At 30.9% G+C, this 13,719-nt stretch overlaps 1 protein-coding gene across 1 annotated transcript; it reads left to right on the top strand.

Annotated features, from left to right (window-relative positions):
• The first annotated feature begins 3,040 nt into the window (after positions 1-3,040).
• On the top strand, positions 3,041-4,857 carry LOC112782778 (zinc finger protein CONSTANS-LIKE 4). Its single transcript, XM_025825357.3, has 2 exons — positions 3,041-4,258; positions 4,369-4,857. The coding sequence occupies exons 1-2, from the start codon at positions 3,590-3,592 to the stop codon at positions 4,681-4,683; spliced, it is 984 nt and encodes a 327-aa protein (XP_025681142.1). The 5' UTR covers positions 3,041-3,589; the 3' UTR covers positions 4,684-4,857.
• The last annotated feature ends 8,862 nt before the right edge of the window (positions 4,858-13,719 follow it).

Below are 13,719 nucleotides of genomic sequence, written 5' to 3'. Positions count from 1 at the left end.
AGTAGTGTAGAGTAGAGAGCTCTCCTAGGGTTTATAAAATTTCAAATGTAGCATTTTATAGCAAGCTTTGGTCTTTGATTTTGTTTCTTTAATTGTAAGTACTCTCAATTTCATCTTCAATTATAGCACTTTTACTTTCACTTTCTTTGGTTCAAGTTACTTTGTCCATACTTACAATTTTGTGTTTCTTGAAGTTTTGATTGATGAATTTAATGTTTCATGCTTTCTTTATGTTTGTTTGGATATTTATTGTTGGTATTCTTGATAGTTGGTTATAATTTGTTATTTTTCTTTGCAATTTTCTATGTTTTACTTTTATGCACACAAGGTGTTTGTGAAAATGGCAACTTTAGAATTTGAGTAGATTTTTCCACATTGGCTTGTGGTTTGAGTTCTTAGGATACTAGAGTCATAATGTCCGACATTTAGTGGTAATTCTTGGGTAGTTAGTTGACTCTTGTTTCCATTGACGCTAGCCTTTTATCAACTAGTTTGATAAGTTGGTTAGGACTTATGGATTAAGGTCAATTATGCTTGCTTGACTTACTCCTTGATGGTTGGGGTTGACTACGCGAGATTGACTCATCATAATTACCATAGATGTGGTTATGGCGATGATAGGATTCCTTGGATCCTTGTTCCCAAGCCAAGGTCCTTTATTGCATTTATAACATTTTCACTAGTTTTGATCTTATTCCTTGTCGCTTGCATTACTTCCAATTTTGATAATTTCTTAGTTCCTTTATTTCTTAAGTTCTTTTAATATTTTGTTCTTTGATTGCAAACCTCCCCCCCCCCCTTTGCCTCCACAACCAAAAGCATGACACTTCCAATTGCATCTTAGGGAGAACGACCCAAGGTTGAAGTACTCTTGATCTCGGTTATTTTGATTTGAATTTAAACATTTGATTTGGGAAATCAATTGTTGGTCGAGACTATACTTGCAATGAACATATTCTATTTTGAGAAATTCTAGATCGACAATAGTTCTTCTTTATCAATGAGCTCGCCCCCGTGAATATACACCAGTGAGAGTGTTGAATCTGGATTATGATTATGATAATGATGATGATCGAGAAATAACTCGAGTTGGGGATGCACGACAGAGGGACAGTCCAATGGTTAGCTACTAGGACTTATCAGGCTGACTTTATAACCGACAGATGATATCATCAGCCACTAGGATAGGCATGCATCATATGCATCTATGTGACATTGTTTGGGTGTTCATATTGTACTTGGTTTACCTTTGTGATTACCTGTGATTAACTGCTATTTGTTCTACTTGCTGTAACTGTTTGTTTGTGCTTGAATTCCTAATTGTGTTTGCGACTGAGACTTCGTTGGACTGTGGTGATTGGTTGTTGGTTGGGTTGTTTGGGCCTAGGGCCGTGGTTGAAATGAGATGGACTGATGGTTGGTTTCGGTTTTGTGTTTCTGATTTAGAAAAGTATGAAAGGCTAATTGGTTCAGCATAGAAAAACCTTTTTGAAAGGCTTTTGAGTTTTCAAGAATTGAACCGTTCCTCTTTCAGAAAAGATTTCAGATTTCTCTTTTATAATAAACCGTTGTTTTTGAAAAGATATATAAGGCGGTTATTAATCACTGTAACGATTTTATCTCTCGTATCCTATTATAGTAATTCTGCAACCCTACGGTGAGAACCGTTTCGAAGATGATGTTCTCACCACCCTACAATTTCCCCTTTCAGGATATGGACACAGAAGTCACGAAGAGCTTATCTAGTTGATGTTGTGATGCTTTGTATTGCTTTAGTTATAGCTTATTGTTTCCTCGCCTTTATCTATATGTATTCTGTAAGAGGGATATGAATTGTATTGGTTAATGCTTGTAAGGTTATTTAATATATATATATATATATATATATATATATATATATATATATATATATATATATATGCATGTATGTACTCTTGGAGAGTTTTTGTAAGTTGTATTGTATGTATGAATGTATGTTACATAATAAAAGTACTTTGGATCGGTGTTGCGATTTAAAGTTTTAAACAGGCTCATATTTTAGTATTAAATAGTATAAAAGTCGTCGTAATGTCCGAGCTATCAGAATCGCGCAGCCAGAAGCGTAAGCTTTGGTAGTTAAGGTGTTACAGAACGTATGCGTTTCCGGCCTCCACCGCTCGACAAATGCAAAGATCAAGCACCTGTCAAACAAAAAGTCCCTCAACTCCACTGCATGCCCAAATCCATCATCCCTTATATAGGGAAGCAGGATGGGTAGCGGTGGGAGACCTAGCGTCACACGGCGTGACAAAAGTAACTGTGATCGCTGCAATTCCCAAAATAGATAACTAACGCATCCCTAAACAGTACTACAACCTATAATGTATCAACCTATGCGTTTACGTTAAACGTAACAGAAATATATAAATTTCTAAGTCACTAAAGACTAACACCCTAAATGCATTACAAGATAATTATATAAATCTACAAATTTTAAACCTATTAAACACGGATATTTATTTATTTAAATTAAAAATATAACATTTACCGATTTAAATTAAAAAAAAAAAACATTAAACACTAACCTCAAAGTCCAATGCTCCAGCTACGTGCCAAGTATCGTTCAGCCTATTAATGCCTCCTGTGCGGACATATACTCGGGGGCCATAGCTCGTGAAGAATCTCACTTTCACACGTGCAAAATCTCAAAAGTTTGAAAAAAATGACCCTAATCCACGCTGATCTCGGATGTTGTGGGTTTATATATGCCCCAAACCATATATCGGATGCACTGTCCCTAATCAATCTAATTGTGCATATCTCGAATGTAGTGGGTAAAAACTAATTATGGTCATATTACGGATGCACTGCATCCGAGATATAGTTTTGTTCATATCTCGGGTGCATCCGAGATATGACTAGCACGTGGTGTGTCACAACACAGTAACAGTGTATCCGTGATACGCTTTTAGTATAGTTTTCTCGCATCCGAGATGTGACCCAAAATGTATTTTATTTAGTAAATAATTGTAAGTTTATTTAAATCGGTAAATATTATATATTTTTAATTTAAATAAAAAAAATCATATTTATCGTTGACATAAAAATTGAAAAGTTATCCGAAGAAACTAAATGCCGAAAACTAAATCAAATTCTAAATATATAGTGGAGTGATAAGCACGCAGAGAGGAATATTAAGACGGACAATAACCACGAAAACATAGCGGGGGTGACAATGAGAAGGAGTGTTTATGCCCTAGTACAAAGTCCCTAGCCACACAGCAGCAATGTAGGGTCCACCAAGATAACGACAGTTGGTCCGACGCATTCAAATGCCACACCACCGCTCGGTCCCCTAACCTACTAAAGACTATTAACCTCCCTCCGTCGCTGTCAAACTCCCTTCCACCCCTGATAATTTCTTGCATTTGGCTAAGGCATGTCCACGCGTCACTCTTCCATTGGCCATTCCCCAGATCTCCCGGTCCCCACCAGATAGACTTGTTTCGCATAATCACGCCACCTATCTTCAACCACCTCCACAGCCATAACCATATCACAAACAACAACAAACACAAGAATTTTCATTTTTCCACGGAGCCATCACACCATGGCTTCCAAGTTATGTGATTCATGCAAGTCCGCCTCCGCCACCGTCTACTGCCGCCCTGACGCCGCCTTCCTCTGCTCCCCCTGCGACTCCAAGGTCCACGCCGCTAACAAGCTCGCCTCCCGCCACCCTCGAGTCTCACTCTGCGAGGTCTGCGAGCAGGCACCTGCTCACGTCACCTGCAAGGCCGACGCCGCCTCCCTCTGCCTCGCCTGCGACCGCGATATCCACTCCGCCAACCCTCTCGCTTCCCGCCACGAGCGAATCCCCGTCACTCCCTTCTATCACTCCCTCGCCGCTACCGTCAAGTCTCCGGTCAACTTCCTTGATGACCACAGGTTCTTCTCCGACGCCGATGCTGATGCGGATGTTGATGTCAGCACTGAGGAGGCCGAGGCTGCTTCCTGGCTCCTTCCCACACCTTCTAACCCTTCCAAGGCAGATCTGAACTCGTCTCAGTACATGTTCCAGGAGATGGAACAGGTTCCGTATGTAGATCTGGATTACGGCAACGTGGATCCCAAATCGGAGCCGAAGAGCTCCGCCACCACCGACGGAGTTGTTCCGGTGCAGAGCAAGACCGCTAACGAGCACTACTTTGAGCCTTTCGCCTACGGTGGCTACAAGTACAACTCGCAATCTCAGTCACAGTCACAGATGAGCCATAGCGTAAGAACAATCTCTAGAGTTGATTCATTTTCTTTTCCAGTTTCTTATGTGAAGTGTGAAGTAATGTTTTGAACTTTTCCTGTTCGTTTTTTGCGTTTTTGATCGTTTAGGTGTCGTCGTCGTCGATGGACGTTGGTGTTGTGCCGGACGGGAACGCGATGTCTGAGATATCGAACTGCAAGGTAGCGTCATCGGTGGAGGGAGGGAACCAGGCAGTGACGGTGACGGCGCAGTTCTCGGCGGCGGATAGGGAAGCTAGGGTTTTGAGGTATCGGGAGAAGAGGAAGAACCGAAAGTTCGAGAAGACTATTCGCTACGCTTCTCGTAAGGCTTATGCAGAAACGAGGCCAAGGATCAAAGGCAGATTCGCCAAGCGCACTGAGGTTGACCCTCTCAATGGATACGGCGTCGTTCCGTCGTGTTAATTTTCCGTCTTTTTTGTATGGAATCACCGAATCAATAACCATAATAACGATGATTAATATATGCTGGGGTTACTTGCTCTCTTCTTTTTTTTTCTTATTCTCCTGTTTGCTTTTCTATGTATATATTTTTTTGTATGAATTATGCAATGTATAAAGTTGCAAACTCTTTTGCCATCTGTTTTGTAGCTTAATTGTATCTTGTCTTTTGGTTTTTGTTTTTCACCGTTTTGAGGAATTCGGTAGTTTCTTTTGCCTTTGGCCAAGCAAGTAAGAATAAGCATTTTCTGGTTGTCTCCCATCAAGGGTTCAGATATATATGGCTAGAATGCAGATTTGTCTTGTGAACTTGTGTATCAAAATCTGAAATATTATTGGCCAATTGAGGAGCCATCCTCGATCTCATTAAATATTAATTCTTGTGTTAACCACTAGCGAGATTGAGCCCAACTTCAATTCCTGTCTCTTGCTCGACAAGAACTAGATTTCAGGAGAATTTGTCTATAAGTAAATTCTTAATTTAACTGAGATTCATTTGGATTGAGAAAATTGCAAATCTTATGAACATTTTGTAAGGATGCCTAACTATCGCTATGGTTTATCTGTATCATCCCTACCAGAAGTTTATTTTTAGAAGCCGTGGGTGCTTGGGATTGTTTGATGGGAATGGATTATGGATCCTCAATTAAAAAAATTGAGGGAATAAATTATAATTTTTAATTTTTTAGTGTATAATGAATATTTTTTTTCAAAAGATAGTAGGTTATATTTCATTAATTATTGAAAAATAAAATATAAAGATGTCCAAAATATAATGAATTAGAAAATATAATGAATTAGCTTTTGTCGAATTGAAATTTGAATAAAAGTGATTTTATAGGATTGATTTTGGATAAAAGTGAATCTGTGTCAAGTGTCAATATAATTTATATTTGATCATTTTATACTAAAATTAATTTTGATAAAATAAATTTTGTTTGAATAACATTAGTTAAAATTGCTTTTAGATAGATAATTACTAGGAAGAATATGCTATTAAATTATAATATTATTTTTTTAAATATTTAATTTTTTATATTTTTATCTATTATATTTTTTATATAATATTTTTTTAAGTATTTTTAATACTCTTTTTTAGTATGTTATAATTTATTATTATTATTATTTATGGTTAATTTATTTTCTTTAATTTACTCTACCTAATGGGATCAATAAATTATATTATAAAAAAATAATAAATATAATACACAAAAATCACAATTATAAAAGTATACAATATCTAATAAAAATAAAAATAATAAAATAAAAGAAAACGAGAACTCAAAGAAAAATAATAAAAATTTCATAAATAAAGCAATAACATGTATAAAGAATAGGATTGGTAGAAGGGAATTAAAGGAACGCAGAAGCTAAACTAGGCTTTGTTACTTCTTATTTCTGCATTTACAAGAAGAAAAAGTATCCAAACCAAAAATTGAAGCGTTCAAGAAATTTGAACGTGCTTTTCATCCTCCAAACACAAAAACAAACATACCTTTGATGTTTTTTTTTCATATTTTTTTTTAGTCTCATTTATAAAATTAATAGTGGGAGATAATAATTTACTCTCTTAAGTAAGAAAAAAAAATTGAGAGGATCCAATCTCGTTAGAAGAAATTCTGCAAGTTAGAAAATCCAACGGTAAAATTAGAGGTTTAAAAATTTAATCAAAATTCAATCAAGGTTTATAATTTAGGTTTAACCTGAGTTGAACTAAATATAATAAAATAATATATTTATATATACAAAAATTCTGTTACCGAATCAAACACTCGTATAAAATACATATTAAAATATAAAATTTATTATATTATATTAAAATCAAATTTTTGCACTTAATAATAGAATTAATTTAGCGTGTTTTTAAGAATATTGTTTAACTTATTTCTTCTAATTCATCAAATCAAATCAATAATAGCTAATTAATATTATCAATTAATTAATTTGAATAAATATCTGAATATCATATAATTTATTATAATATTTATTAATTTATTTTGATAGTATTTTTTAAATTATTTCTTTTAATGTTCTGATAGTATTTTTTAATTTATTAAACAAAATCAATTATACTAATTTGGTTAGATAACTGCAGTCTTTTGATCTTTTATATATAGATGGCCAAACAAAATTATAAAAATCATCATTTTTATCACTTTTGTTATTTTAGCTCTTTTTCTGTCTCTTTTTTTCTTTTTTTTTCTTTTTTTGTGTAATTTTTTTATGTTTAAATACAGGTTAATAGCCAAATTCGTCCCTGAAAAATTACCGATTCTTCAAATTAGTTTTCAAATGATTTTTTAGTCATATTAGTCCTTAAAAGATAAAACATAAGTCAAATTGATCCTTCCGTTAGTTAGATGATGACGTGTCAATGAAAATATTTTTTGATAGTACTAATTTTAATATTATTTTTAGACCTTAATAAACAAAATTCTCTTTACATAAAATAATAAAATAATTATAAAATTATTTTGTTATTTATATTTTAAAATTTTATATTTTTAAATTGTAAATTTTTTTACAGTAAAATTTTTAACATGACACATCATCATGCCACATGACACTTAACGTGACACGTCATCATCTAACTAATAGAAAGATAAATTTGACTTACGTTTTATCTTTTAAGGACTAATATAACTAAAAAATTATTTGAGGACTAATTAAAAAAATTGGTTATCTTTCAGGAATGAATTTAGCTATTAACCCGTTTAAATATATTCAAATTAATTCTATCCTATATCAATTTGTTTTCTCTTATTTATTTTGATATATATATATATATATATATATATATATATATATATATATATATATATATATATATTACTTATTGATATTGTTTTTTTTTTGAAATGTTCTTTAATATGAATTTTTTTATGTTTTATTATGATTAATGATTTTTTTATTTTTTACCAATTATAAATCTTCCTATAATGATTCTTTGATAGAATATCTTTTATTTAGTAAATTTATTTTTTTGCTGTCTTTTACCAAAGATGATATATATCAGAAAAGAATAGGAAGATGCAAACTGAATTTCGAACTTTAAATTCAAATCAAAGAATGATTATTAAATTGAGATCTAGAATTTTTTTGATAAATTTAAATTTTTTATATTAAAAATTTCAAATACCATAATAATAGAATTTCAGATTTTTTTTTTATCTTATTATTCTTGAGCCATGTATTAAACTATATCTTTGAATAGTTTCATCTTTTTTTAAGGTATAAAGATATGTAGACATGACATTATATACTTAATTTGCCAAGTTTGAACGACTAAAAAAAATAAACTAAATGGCTTAGGAAATACAAACATTTAGAATTTTTTATTGTGATCGACAAACTTTTTTTTTTCTAAAAGAATATATGACTTGGAAGATATAACTTTTAGAATTTTTTTTTTATCATAATTGACAAACTTTTAGTTTTTAAACAAATTTTTAGTCTATTTTCTATTTTTCGTTTAATACTTTATTTTATAATTTTTATTTTGTTTATTTATTGTCTCTGATTGTAATAACGTATTACAATTTTTTTAATAGAAAAAATTTGTCAATAAAAAAATAAAAAAGGCTCAACCAAAAGTTCAAAAGTATTAGTTAATCACAAAAAAAAAAAAGAGTTTTGCTTTAATTATGTCATAAAATAATGTTTTACCATTAATGTCTTGCTACACTACACAGGTAGAGTTTAGTGGCCAAAAATTGCCAATCATTTATTTAACCATCGCAAAATTTTAGAGATACCAGCAATTAATATTCATGTGCGCTGCTAATCACGACTTTTATCATAATCCATTTATTCAATCTCTTATTTATTTTATAAGTAATAATTTCTCTCACAGCTGATTTTAGTTTTACTTTTTATTTTTTTTCAATTGATAAGGAATTAATTAAAATAATAATTGCTCAAAATCTAATTATAATTTTTCATTTAGTCTATTGCTGTTACTATAAAAATTATTCTAAATTGAATTATATTATCACTTACAAAACTGCCATTTGCTGTAGGTATGATCATAGGTACATAGTGATCTAAAGTCCTCACTAGGGTGTAATCTGTTTGGTTTGGTTCGATTTTGGACCGAAAATCAACCGAACCGACCTATTCGGTTCTTTACGATATTAACTATTCGGTTTGCTACTGTTTGGACAACCGAACCGAACCGAACCGAACCAATAGCAGTTTGGTTCGGTCGGTTTTTTCGATTTTTTGAAATCTAATAATTAGAATTTAAATTACTATAAAATCAAGTTTAAAACCATCAATAAACTAGAATAACAAGAGTATATCACATCCAAATTCAACTTGTCACAACAATTAAACATAAAACAAAGACAATTAAAAATGTCTAGCAAACAACAAAAACAAACACATTTTAAAACATACTAAAAACCTAAACAGCCACTTTAAACCAAATAAAAACCAAACAGCCACCATGCTTAATCTGAATCTACAACAGACTCATCATCATCGTCCCCGGTTGGTACAATTTCTACAAAAATAAAACAAAGAAATCAATATAGAATTATAGATTATAAGCATAAACATAATGCTTTAAGAAAAATCAGCACTAAAAGTATTGTTTCCAGCAACAAATTCAGCATTAAAACATGTTCAAGAAATAATAATAATAATAATAATAATAATAATAATAATAATAATAATGCTTTAAGAATTCTTAGAAGTGAGAACAATGTAGAATATGTCATGTTACTTCTCAAACACAACGTGTACACCCCTCAAACACCACCTTGATTCTTTCACATCCATAACAAATTCATATATTAGCATTATCAATCATGGAGTCGAGGGAACAATTGAAGGAAGAAAGAGCTGAACAAACTCCGAAAAATGTTTTATTTGTAAAAGTACATTGCAAAATTGTTTAAAATGATTTTTATGAAGATCTGAAAAATTATACATCACCAAATAAATTATAGATGGAGAGAAACTTCATCCATCGTCCATTGAGAACGGAAATGGGATCCAGAAAAGTTCCAGAGGTTATTGAATAAGAAGTAGGGACTAGGGAGTTATCTTAGTCCACATTTTCTTTCACTGATGCTATCTGATCTCTATTATTAACCAATATTTTTAAAGTACTTCTTAGCTAAATATTTTTTTTAGTTGGTCATTAAGGAGGAATCCGACTTAAGGACTTCAAGTCTTCAACATACATGGGTAGTATTAGATTATAAAACTATTCACTTCAAGAAAACAAGCAGAATACAAGCAACATATCCAAACAAAGAGAAAATTCTGCAAATAAGAAATCTGATTAGACAAGCTAATTTATTTGATTAATTTATTTAAGCTCTTCCTTAGTTCTTCCTTTATTATTGAAGTTACTCTAAATTATAACTCAGCCCATTCTAACATTCACCTACAGTAAGATTATATTACACTTTAAGCCACCGATTCTGAGAAACCACTGAGCCAGTAAACTCGTTAGCTCGCTCACTCAAATGTTTTATTTTGAAGTGAATATTTTCGAATGGCTCTATTTCACTCAGCAAAAAATGTTACAGTACAATCCACAACAAATCAACAATAAAAATTCTGTAGGATGTAATTAATTCATTTAATTGTTTTGGAAGTAAGTACTGCAGGATAATCAACAATAAAAATTTGGAAATCAAATTCTAACATCGGAAGAAGACATTGTTGACTTGCAGCCTGCAGGAGAGGGCTCGAACTGGACTGCTCGGCCACTGGAGTGTTGCTCGGCCACTGGATTGGACTGCTCGGCGACGGACTGCTGCTCGGCGACTGGATTGCTGCTCAGCAACGGACTGGACTGGAGTGCTGCTCGGAGATGAATGGACGACTTTGAGCGACGATAGGCGCCTTCCTTGATGGCGGATGACACTCTCTGGCTCCCTCAGGTTCTCCTTCTCTCAAGCATGGAGGTCAGAGGTGTAATAATGTGAGATGGAAGTGAGTTGTGGTATGCTGAACGACTGCGCGTAAAAGGAGAAGAAGGAAGTTAGGGATTTCAGATTTGACTGCCCCCTTTTATTCCTAGGTTAAAGGGTAAGTTAGTAAAAACAAGAACTACTGAACACTCCCTCTTCGGTTCGGTTCGGTTTTAACAGAGTCAACCGAAAACCGAACCGAATCGATCGGTTTAGTTCGAAAAAAAAACGATTTTTTCGATTTTTCATTCGGTTGTTGTAAATTTCGGTTCGGTTCTGCGGTAATTTTCGGTCCGGTTCGGTAACTTACACCCCTAGTCCTCACTAAAAGAAACTATCATAGAAAATTGCGGCGAATAGAAAACCGCTGCATGTTTTTATTAAAGCACTCGTTAAAATTGCGACGGTTCTGAATTGTCGTCTTTTTAAAGAAATAGCGACGGTTTCACAACTGCCACAAAATTAGTTATCTAATTAGCGACAGTTATACCATTAGTTGCTAAAAACCGTCATCAAAACAACTGCCCGCGCTACTACTAACTAGGGAGATTCACTCAACTGCCAGAATTAGTTTTGCAACAGTTTAAAACCACCACGAATCATGAAAAAAATCACCGCTAATCTCTGCTCTTTTTGTAGTGCTAACATGACACATACTCCTTGAGCTATTTTTCGATTCATTTAGCATAATTTTTTCATTACTTATAATATTTTTTTATTTAAAAATAAATAACAATAATAAAAATAATTATACTATAATTTACTGTTAATTATATATATTTAAAATTATAAAAATCAATTATTGCACATTTAAATTATAATAACGTAAACATTGTATCTAATAATTAAATTTAATTATTCATATATTATCAAAATTATAATTATTCTTCATCATATTCCATATTTTTCATCTATTTGTAATCTTTTCTTAATTTAATTAAAATTTGAATTGATTGAATATATATATATATATATATATATATATATATATATATATATATATATATATATATATATATATATATTATTGTCTAATTGTATAAATATACTATCTGGTTATATGATTAGACGAGGTTGTATTTAGTGTATTTTATTACTTTATTAAAATTCATTATATTAAATTATTAAAATTATGATAGAGATTATCATTATATCATTATTATCATATCAATTTTTTATATTTTTTTGTCTATATTAATTTAAATATTAAGTTTTTTATTGTTTTTTATTTTCTTATACTGTGTGTTCATCTTTCTAAAGGTTTATTGTAAGTTATAGGAAATTAAAGTACTCTATATTTTTTTATTCTTTTTTTTTATACACAAAAAAAACCATCTAATTGTTTCTCTTCCTTCTTTTAATAATTTTGTTTATCTTCTATTTTTATTTCTTTCATTATTGAATACTTTTTTTATTTTTTAATTTTTATTTTAATTTATGCATTTGTTCTTTTTGAAATTTTCACGAGTTCATAATTACTATTCATGTTTTCGTGGTTGATAACAAGATAAATGCTTATTGATTATCACTTTAAAAGTATATTTTTTTAGTGTCTACTTTAAAAGTATATAATAAAATTAAAAATAAAAATATCAAATTGATGCATGCCTAGAAATTGAGATTGATTATATGTTAACATCACCTTAAAAAAATTTATGTAACGTGAATATACATTACAATTAAGACAATTGCATATTTTTATTGATTTATTTATTTATTTTGAATATGTTTTATCCTCTATTTATTTGCTACCCCAACCCTTGATTTTTATACAAGCTCATTATCGGTATATTATATAAGTATTTCTAGTAAGTGATGTGGATAAACTCTTATAATCATAATAATTATATTGACTACTTTTTTTTTTTTTTTTGAGTATATAACTTAATTATTTGAACAGATAATTGAAAGTATAAGTAAACCATTTAGAAAAATTATAATTTTTATATACAATGCTGCTTGATTTAGTTTTATGATTATCATTAAATCATGAGAAATATTATAATATTTTATATTTTCTATTTACAATCAATTTATTAATAAATATTAAATATTTATAGCAACGTAAAACATATTTTTTGATAATACAAAATTGATCAATAATGAAATAAGAAAGATTGACATGAAAATTTTAAAATATACATTTTAAAAAATTTAAATTTAAATTTAAGTTTATTGTCGAATTTAATGCCAGTTAAATCTGTTGGCAGTTATTAATTTAATTATTAATTAATAATATATTATTGTCGAATTTACCAAAAAAATGCGATGGTAAAAATTACTAGCAAAAATTTTCCGATGATAATTAGCGGCAGACAAAAAAAAATTCATCGATAAATAATTACCGACGAGGTTTATACCGTCAGATTTACTCTAACAATAATTTTGACAATAAACATATATTACCAGCGAATTGTTTTGATAAATCCGCCGGTAAATTCGACGATATTCGACGAATTTTTTGTAGTGATATTAGTATGCCATGTTAATATGTCACGTCAACATGTCGTAAGAAAAAATATTTGAGAAATTAATGTGAGTCACAAATATCAATCTTAAAAACTAAATTGAGTAAATAGAGATTTTGAAGAATAATTTGAAATTCAAAATTTTATGGACCAATTTGAATATTAACTTAATAACCTTAATAATTACTTTATTTCTAACAAGACGAAAAATTAAGAAAAATCAATGAGAATAAAATCATATTGAATACTTTTTAAGTATTCAAAAAAATGGTATGAACACAACTAGAAAATGGATTAATACAGACAGATTTACAGACGGATTTAGTCTTTATTACAGACGGATTTTTGGTTACCGACGGATTTTGTCCCTCTGTAAAAGCCCCGTCGGAAATTATTTACCGACGGATTTTTTTTCCGTCTGAAAATTACAGACGGATTTTTAGCAGTTACCGACGGATTTTCCCTCTGTAAATTTTCTATCTATTTCCCAAAGGCGACGAACTTTCCGACGGATTTTCCATCTGTAATTACAGACGGATTTTCCGACAGATTTTCCGTCTGTAATTACAGACGAAATTTCAGACGGATTTTCCGTCTGTAATTAC

Source organism: Arachis hypogaea, chromosome 20, assembly GCF_003086295.3.
Source record: "Arachis hypogaea cultivar Tifrunner chromosome 20, arahy.Tifrunner.gnm2.J5K5, whole genome shotgun sequence".
In the NCBI taxonomy this organism is placed as follows: Eukaryota; Viridiplantae; Streptophyta; class Magnoliopsida; order Fabales; family Fabaceae; genus Arachis; species Arachis hypogaea.
The sequence above is the reverse complement of the archived record's forward strand: the minus strand, read 5'-3'. Positions and strand labels throughout refer to the sequence as shown.

What these genes read in the sequence shown, in the direction of transcription:
- LOC112782778 (XM_025825357.3), top strand. Translation starts at nt 3,590, where the DNA reads ATGGCTTCCAAGTTATGTGATTCATGCAAGTCCGCCTCCGCCACCGTC. An exon ending in AGTCACAGATGAGCCATAGC is followed by an intron (nt 4,259 to 4,368) that starts GTAAGAACAATC and finishes TTGATCGTTTAG; the next exon opens with GTGTCGTCGTCGTCGATGGA.